This window comes from Numida meleagris, chromosome 1, assembly GCF_002078875.1.
Source record: "Numida meleagris isolate 19003 breed g44 Domestic line chromosome 1, NumMel1.0, whole genome shotgun sequence".
Lineage (NCBI taxonomy): Eukaryota > Metazoa > Chordata > Aves > Galliformes > Numididae > Numida > Numida meleagris.
Genome location: NC_034409.1, coordinates 142,010,378 through 142,022,477, shown reverse-complemented (window position 1 = coordinate 142,022,477; position 12,100 = coordinate 142,010,378). Strand labels below are relative to the sequence as shown.

At 48.4% G+C, this 12,100-nt stretch overlaps 1 protein-coding gene across 1 annotated transcript in view; it reads left to right on the top strand.

The window, feature by feature from the left end:
• CLYBL (citrate lyase beta like) overlaps positions 1-9,456 on the top strand; it is a 126,649-nt gene extending 117,193 nt beyond the window's left edge. The window contains exon 9 of the mRNA XM_021402205.1: positions 8,294-9,456. Within this exon, the coding sequence (XP_021257880.1) occupies positions 8,294-8,389 (96 nt within the window). The 3' untranslated portion in view covers positions 8,390-9,456. The remainder of the gene's footprint in view (positions 1-8,293) is intronic.

Genomic DNA, 12,100 nt, shown 5'->3' with positions numbered 1-12,100 from the left:
TGATACACAGAACATATCTGCAAGGATCTGTTGTCCGCGTGAAGCGAGCAGCGCATATTCCTCACATGGGGGATCCAGGGATTTGGGTGGCACTGCTACCTCCTGTCAGTGCTAGTGTTAGGAAGTACAGGCTCAGGTGCTTCTCTGCATGTAAATGGAGAGTGCTGCTGGGATTTAAGCACAGGCCACTGTCAGGCTGCTTGTTTCTAGAAGTGCAAATTGATACATATATAACAATAGAGCCTGTATTCGTGCTTAAGGTTTATCTGTACAATTGCACAAAATGTGTGTTGTGTCACAGCTGAAGGCCTTTCTCTTAGGAAGACTCACCTGGGGGCACGTATTGAGCCCCCACAGCACAGCAGAAGGGGACGTATTAACTAATTGCTTTTACTCTACCAGTTCCTATGCTGGCACAATCAGTCCTGAGGGAGATGTGCCAGGTGGGGAGAGCAGGAGACGGACCTCTCTGCACAGGGCTGCAAAGGCTCCTAAAGCAGGGCAGAAACTCACACAAAACATCTTCTTGCTAATTCTCCCTTCCTTGCTCCCCAGCAGGCACGTATTGGATCTTAAATCTGTTTTCCTCCACATATTAAAGGCCAGTGCACGGGGTCAGAGGGTCTGGGATCATAGCATCGTTGAATGTCTTGGGCTGAGAGAGACCTTAAAGCCCATCCAGTTACAACCCCCTGCCATGGGTAGGATTGCCACCCACTAGACCAGGTTGCCCAGGGCCCCTCCCAGCCTGGCCGTGAATGCCTCCACAGATAGGATGCGCTTGTACACTGCATTTCTCCACTCAGGAGGACAGTCTCTGCACACCTTCATTGCCTGCCCAGCCAGGGACATGGCCCCTGTCCCCCAGGACGTGCACCCACGGAGGACAGAGGATGTCACCTCTATGGGGTCCTCCTCAACAAGGTGCCAACCTGTTCTTCCATGTGGGCTCATAGAGGTGCAGTGCTAAGAACCACTTTGCACAAAGCAAACCATGGTGGCAATGATGTGCCGGGCCCTGCTTGCAAAGTAGTAGAAAGTGCTCACTTTTCAAAGCAGGATCTGACATGACATGTCATGTTCTGACCAGATGGTCCTTTCTAAGGCTTACTGAGTGAAATTTGGAGGCCCTTACAGCCAAAATACTGTTTCAGGTAATTTCAGAAGCAGCAGTCTTGCTGCCTTGCAGCTCCATTCTGTGCTTCCTGCCGTTCTCACAGGGCTAGAGCAGCTTTCTCTCAACTGGAATAGAGAACCGCAGTGAGGAATGGCTGCTCAACCCTACTCAGAGAATTCATGTGAAATTTAGAGATAATAATACAGAATGCAAGAATAGTAGTGATTCCATTCTTGTTGACAGAACGAGCTTCACTGTTAATACTATTCTCTCCTGTGTTGCATTTTGCGACCACCTTCCCTTTCAGTATCAAATGCCTTCTGTGTGTCCTGTAGGCACCTGCTTCCAAATTCAATTTTTGAGGTTTTAACAAATTGCTTCAGTAACTGTAAGCCTCAAGTTAATTTTGAATGACTTAATTAAGGGCATCTGAGGATACTGATCTTAGTGTTAGTTACTTTTCATTTTTCTGTATAATAACCATCATGCTCACTGGTTGGATATGATGTTTATCCAGGGAGCTGCTTTTGTGCTATGAAGTAAATTTTTCCTTGGCAGCAGCATCTCCAACCAGTGTGCTCTCCAGGCTTCTTCCATTCCCCATCCATTACATAGATGATGGGTGTAAACTAAGGAAGAATATTCCTAGGACTGTCTTCATTTCTTTAATTTTATTCTTTGCTACTCTACTGGAGCACACAAGAAGGCAGTAACTACAGTGAGTAGGAGTCTAGTGAAAACGTAAAAGACAGCAATTAAAAACCCTGGTGCCAGCCTTTCATTCAGGGATCTTTCACAGGCTCAGTGTAAGGTGGAGACCTCAATGGCTTGAAGTAGTTTCTGGGGCTGGACCAAGCAGGATCTGCTGGCCCATCCCAGCCTAAACAGCTATTCCCAGTGGTTCGGGCAGTCTAGGGGAGCTGTGAAATGGAAAAGCGACTTGCCTGGTCACACAGCAGGGCAGGACCCTCATCCAAGGACTGGGAACAGTAACACTGGGCAGAGGAGATGGCACTCTTCGAGACTGAAGTAATAGATTTTCTGGGTCCCTGTTCTTCATCTCTTCTGCCCCGTTGTGGACTGGGAGGATCACAGAGTCCTTTCCGCCTGTTGAGCTTTAGAGAGGACTTTCCCGTCAGAGTTCATGTACTGCTGCTAGGGGCTTATTTGAGGGGGGAAAAAAAATCTCTATTTCATGTTGCTGTTCCTCTTTTTTTCTCGACCTTTTGTGTCTTTCCATCCTCTCCACGAGGCAGAATCATATCTCGCGCACACAGGCTGCCGACTAAGTCTTGCATTACAAAGTGATGCATCCTCTGTACCCAGTAACTGCTTCTGTACTGGTGGAAGTTTATGCAGGTGAAAAGAAGCAAAAGGCAGTGATATTTAAAGTCTTCTTCACATCAAGATGTGATGATGACACAGCCTTGCTGGTGTACATACATACGTTGCAGAATTCCCTCCCTATTCATCCCCGACATCCGTGGGTCACTGAGACCCCCCTAAGTATCTCCTCTTGCCAAAAGGAAATTTTTGACAAATCTTTCCAGGGATCATTTATTTTTCCTAAAGATCTTGTTTACAAGTGCCTTCCTTTCCTCACATAACGTTGTGACCAAGAGGGGCAGATGTCAAAGGGTTCAGAGCAGAGGATACAAAAATATGCAACCAGAAAAGCTCTGTGTAGCTTGCTATGTGTGGAGTCCTCAGTTTGTCCTGTGTGACTGCACTGGTCCTTTTGCCATTTCCTACCTACTGCAAAGATGCTAAAAGAAGGCCGAGAGTTGCATGTCAATTTGGAGGCAGGACAGGCCTGAGCAGAGAGGAGTGGGAGACTTTTTCTTGTTATAACCTGAAAAACGTGCTCAGTTGACCCAGATATCATTGACCAGCTCCTAGCAGCTCACTGACCTTTGGAAGTTCACCAAAAATAAAAGTGGAATTGTGACCCAGCTCTCTGTGATGGCTCTTTGGCTCTTCTCATAGAAGAAAAAAAAATTAATTAAGCCTTCATTCAGCACCATCACAGCTGTTAGCTTATTTCCTACTCTTGACTTCCCCAAAAATATGGTTTCAACCTTCTGTTTGAAGGGAAAGTCATTCCTTTGTGGTTAGGCTAATCACTCCTCCCCCAGGCACAGACCCAGCTCCATGTGCTGCGAGCTGGGCTCCCTTTTGTTCATGTACCTGTAAGCAAATCCAAGCGTTCTTTTTAAGCCCTGAAGCAGAGATTTCCACATTTCCTCTGCAGGGGGGTGCTTAAAGAATGTGTGTTTTCATTTAATCCTTGAGGGAATTATCTTCCTGAATGCCATGCTTTTTAGGAGGACCCTTTGCCATCCACCTGCTTCCTCCCCTCCTCAGAAGAGCAAATCTGCCATTCTTCCAGGACACAGCACTCTCATTTCCTTAGGACAGGTTAATGTGCAGGATTAGAGATAATGTTCTCAGACCTGGGAGGATTTTAGTGGGTTTATTCCACGTATATTTGTGGTCTCCAAAAAGTCCTAAGTAGACTTCTGGGATTTATCCCCAAATAATCCACTGAATTACAACAAAAATAGAGACTGTTTCTCAGGTAATTGTGGCTCAAAGACATTTCTAGTGTCTGTGGAATTGAGGACACTTGTCTACACGAGTGCAGGGATTTGGTTTGTAAGGGAAAATATTTCTAGCTGAACTGGTAAGAAAAGTAATTGAAGAAAAGCACATCTTCATCAGAGGGGCAGTATTTCTAACCTAGTGACAGCAGAGTGCCTCCAAAGGACTTCCCCTCACTCAAGAGCTTCCTCATCTTCTGAGCAAGTCACCTAACCAGTCGCAGAGATTTGCTGGGAATTTCACAAGCATTCAGTAACCCTCATCTCAGAGCTACATTTAATTCAAAATTCAGCAGCAAGTGCTTTCTCCTAAGTACTGCAATTCCATGGAACACAACCTTAGTTCTCTTCTCCTTTTCTTCCACTGACCAGACCACCCCATGCTAAGGCCCTATCTGCTCATGATCGTCTCCTGGTACCTCCAAACCTGCCATCCAAATCTCCTGACTAGGATCCCAAAGTAAACTGCTTTGAGAGAGCTGGCTGTCCCCACATGGGACTGCCCCATGCAGTCCGTACTTGTAGGCACACAGCTGAGCATAGCACCATTGGCTGTATTATTTCACGTGATACGAGGCAATTGTATTTTTTTCTACAATAGACAAACCACAAGCAAGGTTTATTAGCAAAGGTCAAAGTAATTGATAACAAGTATTGTTGATTCCCAAAACAGAACACAGAGTCCTCACAACTAGTGCTTCCATTTGGAGCCACATCTGCAACCAAAAGTGAAGCCAGTAGATTTTGGGGAGATTTTTGGATTTTCTCAGTACTTTGAAATGTACGTACTTGCTAGCCCTTAGGAAAACTGATCCTGTCATTCAGTATGGATACAAGTTATTGATATTTTCCTCCATCTAAGAACAGAGGGCCTGCAGCAGCATTGCAAGGAGCTCATTGCAGCCACCCAGACGGACACGGGTAGAGGCAAGGAAAGAGCAAATGCTGAGGAGACTGCCCCAAGCATTCCCAGGAGTGGGAATTCCTCTAATTCCTCCTTCTTGTAAACCAGGGGGGACTAGCTTGTCTGATTGCTGTCCCACATGTCCCAGAACAATTATTATTTCGCTTTAATTAACTCATTGCCTTTCATCTAAGCCACCGTTCAGAGACAAGTGTGCCACAGAGCTATGGGGTCCCTGAAGTGCTCTGTACCCCAATAGCTTCAGCCAGCCTGTTTCTCTAGTTTACCCAGTGATACATAAGGAAACAGAAGTGGAGGGAGTAAAACCCTGTGTAACACTGCACGTTACATGGAAATGTTTCAGGAGAGATGAAGAAGTAGAGACTTCAATTTCCATGATCTTCTGGAAAGTCATGAAAGGTGCCTCACCTGTTGTCCTGTCCATCCAAAGTCAACACAACTCTTCCACACGTGATAAATGCCAGCAAGAGAGTTGGACGTGGAGTTTTTTCCCCTTTGCTGGTTCACCCAAAACACACTGATCCCCAGCAGGAACAGAAATCGCTAACTCTGAATCCCATCCATTTACTTTATAGGAAGATTAAATACGTCTTGCCATAAAAAAACCTATGCTATGTTTGTGAGATGGTAGTACAGATTTATCAAGCTCTTCACCACCCCCAAAAGTTTCACACAGCAAAAGTTCCAGGATGCTGCCTGGATTTACACACACACAAAAAGAACATCTCCCTGTTCCAGGAACCAGTGCTCTAACACATTCAGCCTTTGGCCATGGTATATTAAAGATCAATGCCAAAACATTCTGCTACTTGGTGCATGTTGTATAGCTGCGGCACATTCAAAATCTGTGACCCTGATCCACGGCAATGCATGCCCAGGGGTGTCATCTACATTGTCAACGAGGAGCCCCCAGTTATACACTGAACTCTGTTAGATCGGAGTTGGTTTTGGCAGTAGCTACGTTTAGTTGCCCCCTTTTTCTCAGACTGCCTCTCCAGCTCCCAGCCTGTGAACATGACTGATCTCTGTCAGCTCCCTGTTGTTGCTTCCCTTGTCTGCAGGCTGGACCTTTGTGGCACTGACACTGACTGTGCTCAATTGTCTTTTTTCCAAGACTGTCACTTTTTGCTAGTTCCCTCTTGCAAAAAAAAAAAAAAAGGCCCTAAAGACCTCTTTGGGCCTGGCCTGCGTCTTGTTTCCTTGAGAGCTGACTGCGGGTCCAACCAGCAGCTCAACTACTGGCAGTTCAGGCTGGAAGTGTGAGATGATTGAGACCATCAGCCAAAAAGAAAATTTAGATCTATGGCTAAACCAATCTCCAGATTAACGCTATCAAAGTAAACGGTGTTTATAGAAAGTCTCGTTTTCTTCGTATTAATGTGAGTAAAAATCAAAAGAGTGTTAAGGGCGAATTTCATCTACCAGAGTCGGAAAAGAGAGCGTGGGGACAAAGCTGTAATTACGGGTATTTCCTATCTGCCGAAACCTGTGGGTGGAAGGGGAGGCAGTGAATAGGGCATATTCAATGGCATTAAAATCGGTTTCTTTTTCTGGACTTTAGCTCAGCACTGCAAATTAGCAGGGAGAAATTAAACCTCTGAGTGAACGGGCAGAGAAGCCAACTTCTTTGTGTTACTCATTGCTGCTGTTTTCCCTTTGAGAATTCAAATTCATAACAACCAAACCTGCAGCTGCATGCTGACAGAAGAATGCACTGCGTACCTGCCGTGGTTCGGTGTTCACGCCTCCACGTGCTGCTATCCCGTTTTCCCTTCTAAACAACCTATGTTAATGAGCAGAGGACGGGCACGCTGTACCATTAATTTCTGCTTTCAAGACTGAGTCACTCTGACCAGAGCCATCCTGTTCAACATGGGCACCTGTGAAGGTGCCTGGCTTCAGGACACCTCCAAGAGAAGGATGGGACCTGCAGACCATGTCCTGACCCCACAACCGTCACTGGGTGCCCACCTCTCTGCACACCACTGTGGGCACTTGGGAGAGCTGCTCCCAACGCAGCCACTTCTCAGGGCTGAGAAGGGCCATTCCAGACCTTTACAGCTCTCTGCTTATCGCCCACACGTGAATTTCTCTTTTAAACAATAGCTATTCTGTGACTGAATGCCTGTAGGAAAATAGACACAATTAAAATGCGTTTTCTCACTGTGAAAAAATATGCCTTGTGCTAACCAGGAGTTTTAGATCGTCGACTTGAATTATTCTGAAGAATACTGTCATAAAATGTCTACTTAAATCCTAATGTATTTTCACAACAGTTAATCAATGGAACGGTTTGAGGCTGCATCTTTTGTAAATGTTAAAACTGTAAGTGAAACTGGCTGGGATGTCACTAAGGCAGAAAGTATTATTATCGTTATTATAATTAATATCGTTGTTGCTATTAATGAAGGCTTGACTGGTTGCTCTGTAAACAAGACACTCCATCTGAAGCATCTACGACCAAGTGCTGTCAGTCCCGTTATTCTCCGACCCCCCTTAAAATACTGCAAGCTCTAGCATGAAATCCTGCTTACAATAAAATCATAGTTTTAACTGTTGGTTTGTTAACGACTCCTACGGAGCCTGCTCTTATGTGCAATGATACTGATTTGTGTCAGGTTACCGTTCTAGGTGGGTTTTTGTTTTACTTGTTCTACGATGTGATTTAATTCATACTCCTTCAGCCAACCTATGCGTACCACCAGAGCAGCACATTTCATACTCGTTTCTGTTGAAGGGCAATGTTTTCCTTCTGTTTATGAGATTCCTCTGTTTAACCCCTACCAACCCTCCCAGACGAGCAGACAGCAGCGAGCTGCCCATCCCACCCTGTGCACACACACACCTGCAGCGACCCATTCCCATCCCTGTCCCTCCGTCCTCGCCTTGCTCGCTGCCAGACCTGGCCCTGGGCCCAGTGCCACGCTGCACAGGATGCCCCTCTCAGCTGCTTCCCCCTCAGCTCTGAACTCCCCAAGAAGGAAGGGAATTGCACCTTTGCGTTTGCTTTATCCAAGAATGTGTCAAGGTACTGTCAGAACTACAAATAACATTTTTTCCCCCTTTTTTTTGGCCTATTCTGATGCACAGTGCTTTATCGTCAAAGTCCTCTCTTGGTAAGAACACCCAAGGTAACTCTCAGGTTTTGCCCTACTTCATACGTGTTTCTGCTGCTAAGTGGTAGCTGCGACGCGTTGCTGATTGCTTTGAACTCGTCAGCACAGCGCCAGCACAGAGTCCCTGGAAATGCAAAGCGAGGCCAGGCTTTGCTTGGCTCTCCCATGGCTGCTGCTGTGTGTTGGGATCACTGCTGGGAAACCCCCTATAGCAGCATTCAGGAGGGCCTCCTGCTGCTTCCAGAGATTCGGGCAATATTCTTGCAGTAACCACAATATTACCACCACCATTTATTTTTTCCCAGGTTCCAGCCCAGCCCTGTTCTCTGACCACGGCATCCCTGGTGCGGAGGCCCAGCCACACACCCAGACATGGGAATTCCCTCTGCCTGCCCCCAAACCGCCTTTATTCCAGGTGTTGCTTAGCTTGCCCCCGAGGAGCCATCTCTGCGCCTTGCCAGCAGATATGTTCTGATGGGAGAGCCGGGCTGTGGCTTCCCAGGCCCACTCAGGACGGTTGTTCTCTCTCTTGCAGGGCGCATTCACGTTCCGCGGGAGCATGATCGACATGCCGCTGCTGAAGCAGGCGCGGAACATTGTTACGCTTGCCACAGCCATCAAGAAAAAATGATCTGGTAAATGGAGCACTCACCATGGGGCCACGGAAGCTTGTTTTAAAAGATGACTATAAGACTTTGGGGAGGGGGAAAAAAAATCAAATGCATCACGCTTAAGCAGAGATTCACTGACATTTTGCAGATCTGCCATAATTGACTTGCCGGAATTGCTCATCGCTAACAGTGCTCCCGACCCAAAGTGCCGCTCACTCCCAATGCCCCGCAGCCCGCCACGGTGCTGTGTCATGACTGCGTGACATCGTGGCTATGGGATCGTGACTACACGGGAGGACACCAGCGGGACATGAGCAGTGAGCTCCCCTCAAGTAACGAGTGGACACCGGTCAGCCTTCAGTCTCCATTCTCATGCAGAAGTCCATCAGAAAGGCGAAGCTCCGGGTAATCGCGCATCGGCTAAAATAAACGTGATGAAACTCACTGCCCTGCACGGGCTTCTTGCCCCCTCCCCCCCGTGTAGCTGTGCCATTAAAACCCTGCCCTTACACAGGACTCCGGATCTGCTTTCGGGGCGGGCGCTGCGCAGAGCTCCTCAGCAGCCGCGGTCGAGGCGCGGTTCTCGGCGGCACAATGCGGCAGAACTCGTGCATATGGTCGCGAGTCAGATTTACATCACATTAGGGATACGGCGACAGGTCATGTGGGCCGTGTGGTTAACGGGCTTAGTAAAGCTGTTTTGAAGAGGTTAACCCAGCTTGTAGTAAGGGTAAATAAACATAACAACCGGGCATTGTCCTCTATTCAGCATGTACTCTTATATGGAGGGCTAAAGGGTATTGAAGCTGCAGAGGATCAACTTGTGGTTGCCAGAGGACTCCAATGAAGTTTGAAACACCAACAATCAGAGATTTTGTTTCTGTTCCTCATTAAATCATGAGCTTTTGTGCTCAGACTATGAACGACTGTTCTTTAAGAAATTAACAGAATGGGAAGTTTTAAACTATGCACCAACCTTTTCATGACCTACACAGCAGCAATGCTGCTGCACTTAGACAAACACCGCGGGGAAGGCTGTTCTGTTTATTTAAATTTGTAAATAGAAAACAGTTGTTTTTGGGTTTCATTTCTCGCCGCCTCCATGGCCATTTTACGTAGGGAGCCGCGGCGCCTTCTCCCTCCCATCTGCTCGCTTCTCGTGCTTCCCGCACCTCGAGCAGCGCCTTCTGAACGCTTCGCTTCGTTCTGATGGAAGGAAGAGGAAGGGAAAAATAAAAAAAATAAGGGAGAACAGAACCCAGCCCCAACCCAACACACTGTGCCTGGAGCGCTGCGCCTCGGCCAGGCCCCAGCGTTAGGATACATACAGGATGACCCCAGGGCCCGAGTGGTGTGGGGTGAGCTGTCCTGCTGCAGGGTGACCCATCCCGATGGTGTGGGGTGACCTGTCCCAGAGCAAGGTGACCTGTCCCGATGGCACGGGAACCCCCGGGCTAATCAGATTAATGAAGGACTACCTGCCCAGATTGTATCTCACAGCCCCCCCAGCCCCAGCCCCGTGCGTCCCTCTGTTATTAATTCTTGGATGACTAAATTACGGGTAGCGCTGTTAAAACATTATTGGGACTAATGAGAAACAATTACTTAGGAGATGATCTGGGACAGCCAGAGCCGGGCGCGCTTCTAGCTCTCCCCGCAGATTACGTCTGTAAATCATCAGGTGCAGGGCAGCACGGGGGCGAGGCCTGGCACAGGGAAAGCAAAATGAGATACAGGGTCGGAATCTTTTTTCCTTTTTTTCCTTTCGCATAATTTTTTCATTAATCTCAATAGGACCCGTGTGGTGTAGATTGTTTTATTCCCTTCGTGCCATGCCGGGAGGGGGAGCGGATCCCCCCTAGAATGTCTGCATTGTCCCCGCAGCCCCGGGGGTCCCGGCAGCCCCGAGCCCCACAAACTTTGTTCTGGAGGAAGAGGAGATGCGATCCTGCGCCTTCGCCCCAGCTCTGGGGCACTCCCATTTCCCCCCAAATTCCCCAGATCCCCTCCAGCCGAGGAGCCCGCATTCATTTCCCAGCCCTAACGAGCTGTGCTTTATAAGAAATAAAATCCCATTTATTTGTTTCTCCGTTTACTTTCGGGAGCGCTACGTGCTTCCCAGCTTTATTCCGTTCCTCTTTCTTCCCTTCTCTTTCCCTCTCCTTCTCTCCCGCCCGGTGCCAGGCAGGCAATTGATGAAACAAAACAGATTATAAGATTAGCAGCGGGATTTTGTGCATATTAATGATAGGGAAGGGCGCCGAATGGGTTTGTAATTGCAGATCTCGCGCTCGGGATTGGGAACTGTAGCCCTGCTGCAGCAAAGACCCCCCTGTGAGGTTTTCACATTGGAACTTAAGGGAAAAGTGAAAAAGTAATTACCAGAGCACAACATTGAAATGTTAAAGCACTTATTCTTTCTTTCAGCGTTCTGTTTTAAAGGGGGAAAACGGGCAAAATGGAAAATAAATTACTTTCAAATAAGTAGGTTAGCACCTGAATGCTGGCGTGCATTTTCCCTTCCGCTGCTGCTTCTTTTTTTTTTTTTTTCCTTTTTTTTTTTTTTTTTTATCAGATTCTAGCAATTATTGAGCAGGGCACTGCTCAAGCCGCCATCGGGGCGGCAGCGCGGGGAGAGGGCAGGGGTGCGGCGGCGGGAGCAGAGCAGCAGCCAAGGGCTCTTCAAAGCTGCGCTCCGAAATTTCGAGGGCTTTTTTTTTTAAATACGTATTTTTTTCTCCTTCGGTTTTGTTTTGAAATCGGGGCTTGAAAGGAAAAGATTGTTTTGGTTTCCTCTCCAACGCCGGCATCAAACGGCGCTCTGGCAGGGATGCGTTTCCCAGCGCAGCCCCTCGCCGTGCTCCCGCAGCACCGAGCAGCGCCCGACCCGGGGCTGTGCCTCCTCCTGGGGTCCCGGGGGCCACCTCAACCCCCCGGGCGGATCTCACAGCACTGGGGGCCCCGCTCCCTCCCCACCGCCGCCCCACGTCGCGTCCATGCCCTGCTGCGATTCCGCCGCCAACGGAAATCAATGAACCCAGGAGAAATGGGCTCTGAAAACTTTTTGTCTGTGGGACAGAAAAAGGGAGTACCTGCTCCTCGGCAGCAATTCCTGATTTTGAACTGGGGGGGGGGAGGTGGGGTGGGAGGGGAAGAAAAACAAAAAGCGAGCACGGCTTTGAGCGCATTTCATCCATTCCGTGGCTGTTTTGGAAAAACATGCAGTGTGGGTCATCGACTCCTGTTCTGAAGAGCAGGGTGGGGATAAACCCGTGGGGTGCGGCACTGCCTTGTTTTCTATTTCTCCCCAAGCCCCTTTCTCCCCCCGGCCCTGAGCATCTCTCCCTAGGACAGGTGCAGGAGGGGCTCTGCTCCCAGCGCCACAGGAATGGGGTGCCCTAGCAGGGAGATCAGCATCCCACTGTGCTCGGGGGCTGTTGCTTCCCAGCGCAGGGCTGGAACTCCCAAATCTGCACCACAACCCGCTGCTGGGTCTCACACTTCTGATTTTGTTCCGACTTCTGCTACCAAAAATCCCCGCTGCTGTAACACTCCGTTGGAGGGGCGGGAGGCAAGGATAATAAATTTTTTTTTAATTGCTTCCCCAGCTATAAATTATCATGCATTGGGCTTTTTTTTTCCTTGAACAAAAGCACAATTGACAGTGGGGCTTAGGGAAAACCGAGAGGGGGCTCCGAGCCCCACGGCTCCCCTGTGCATTGAACCTGAGC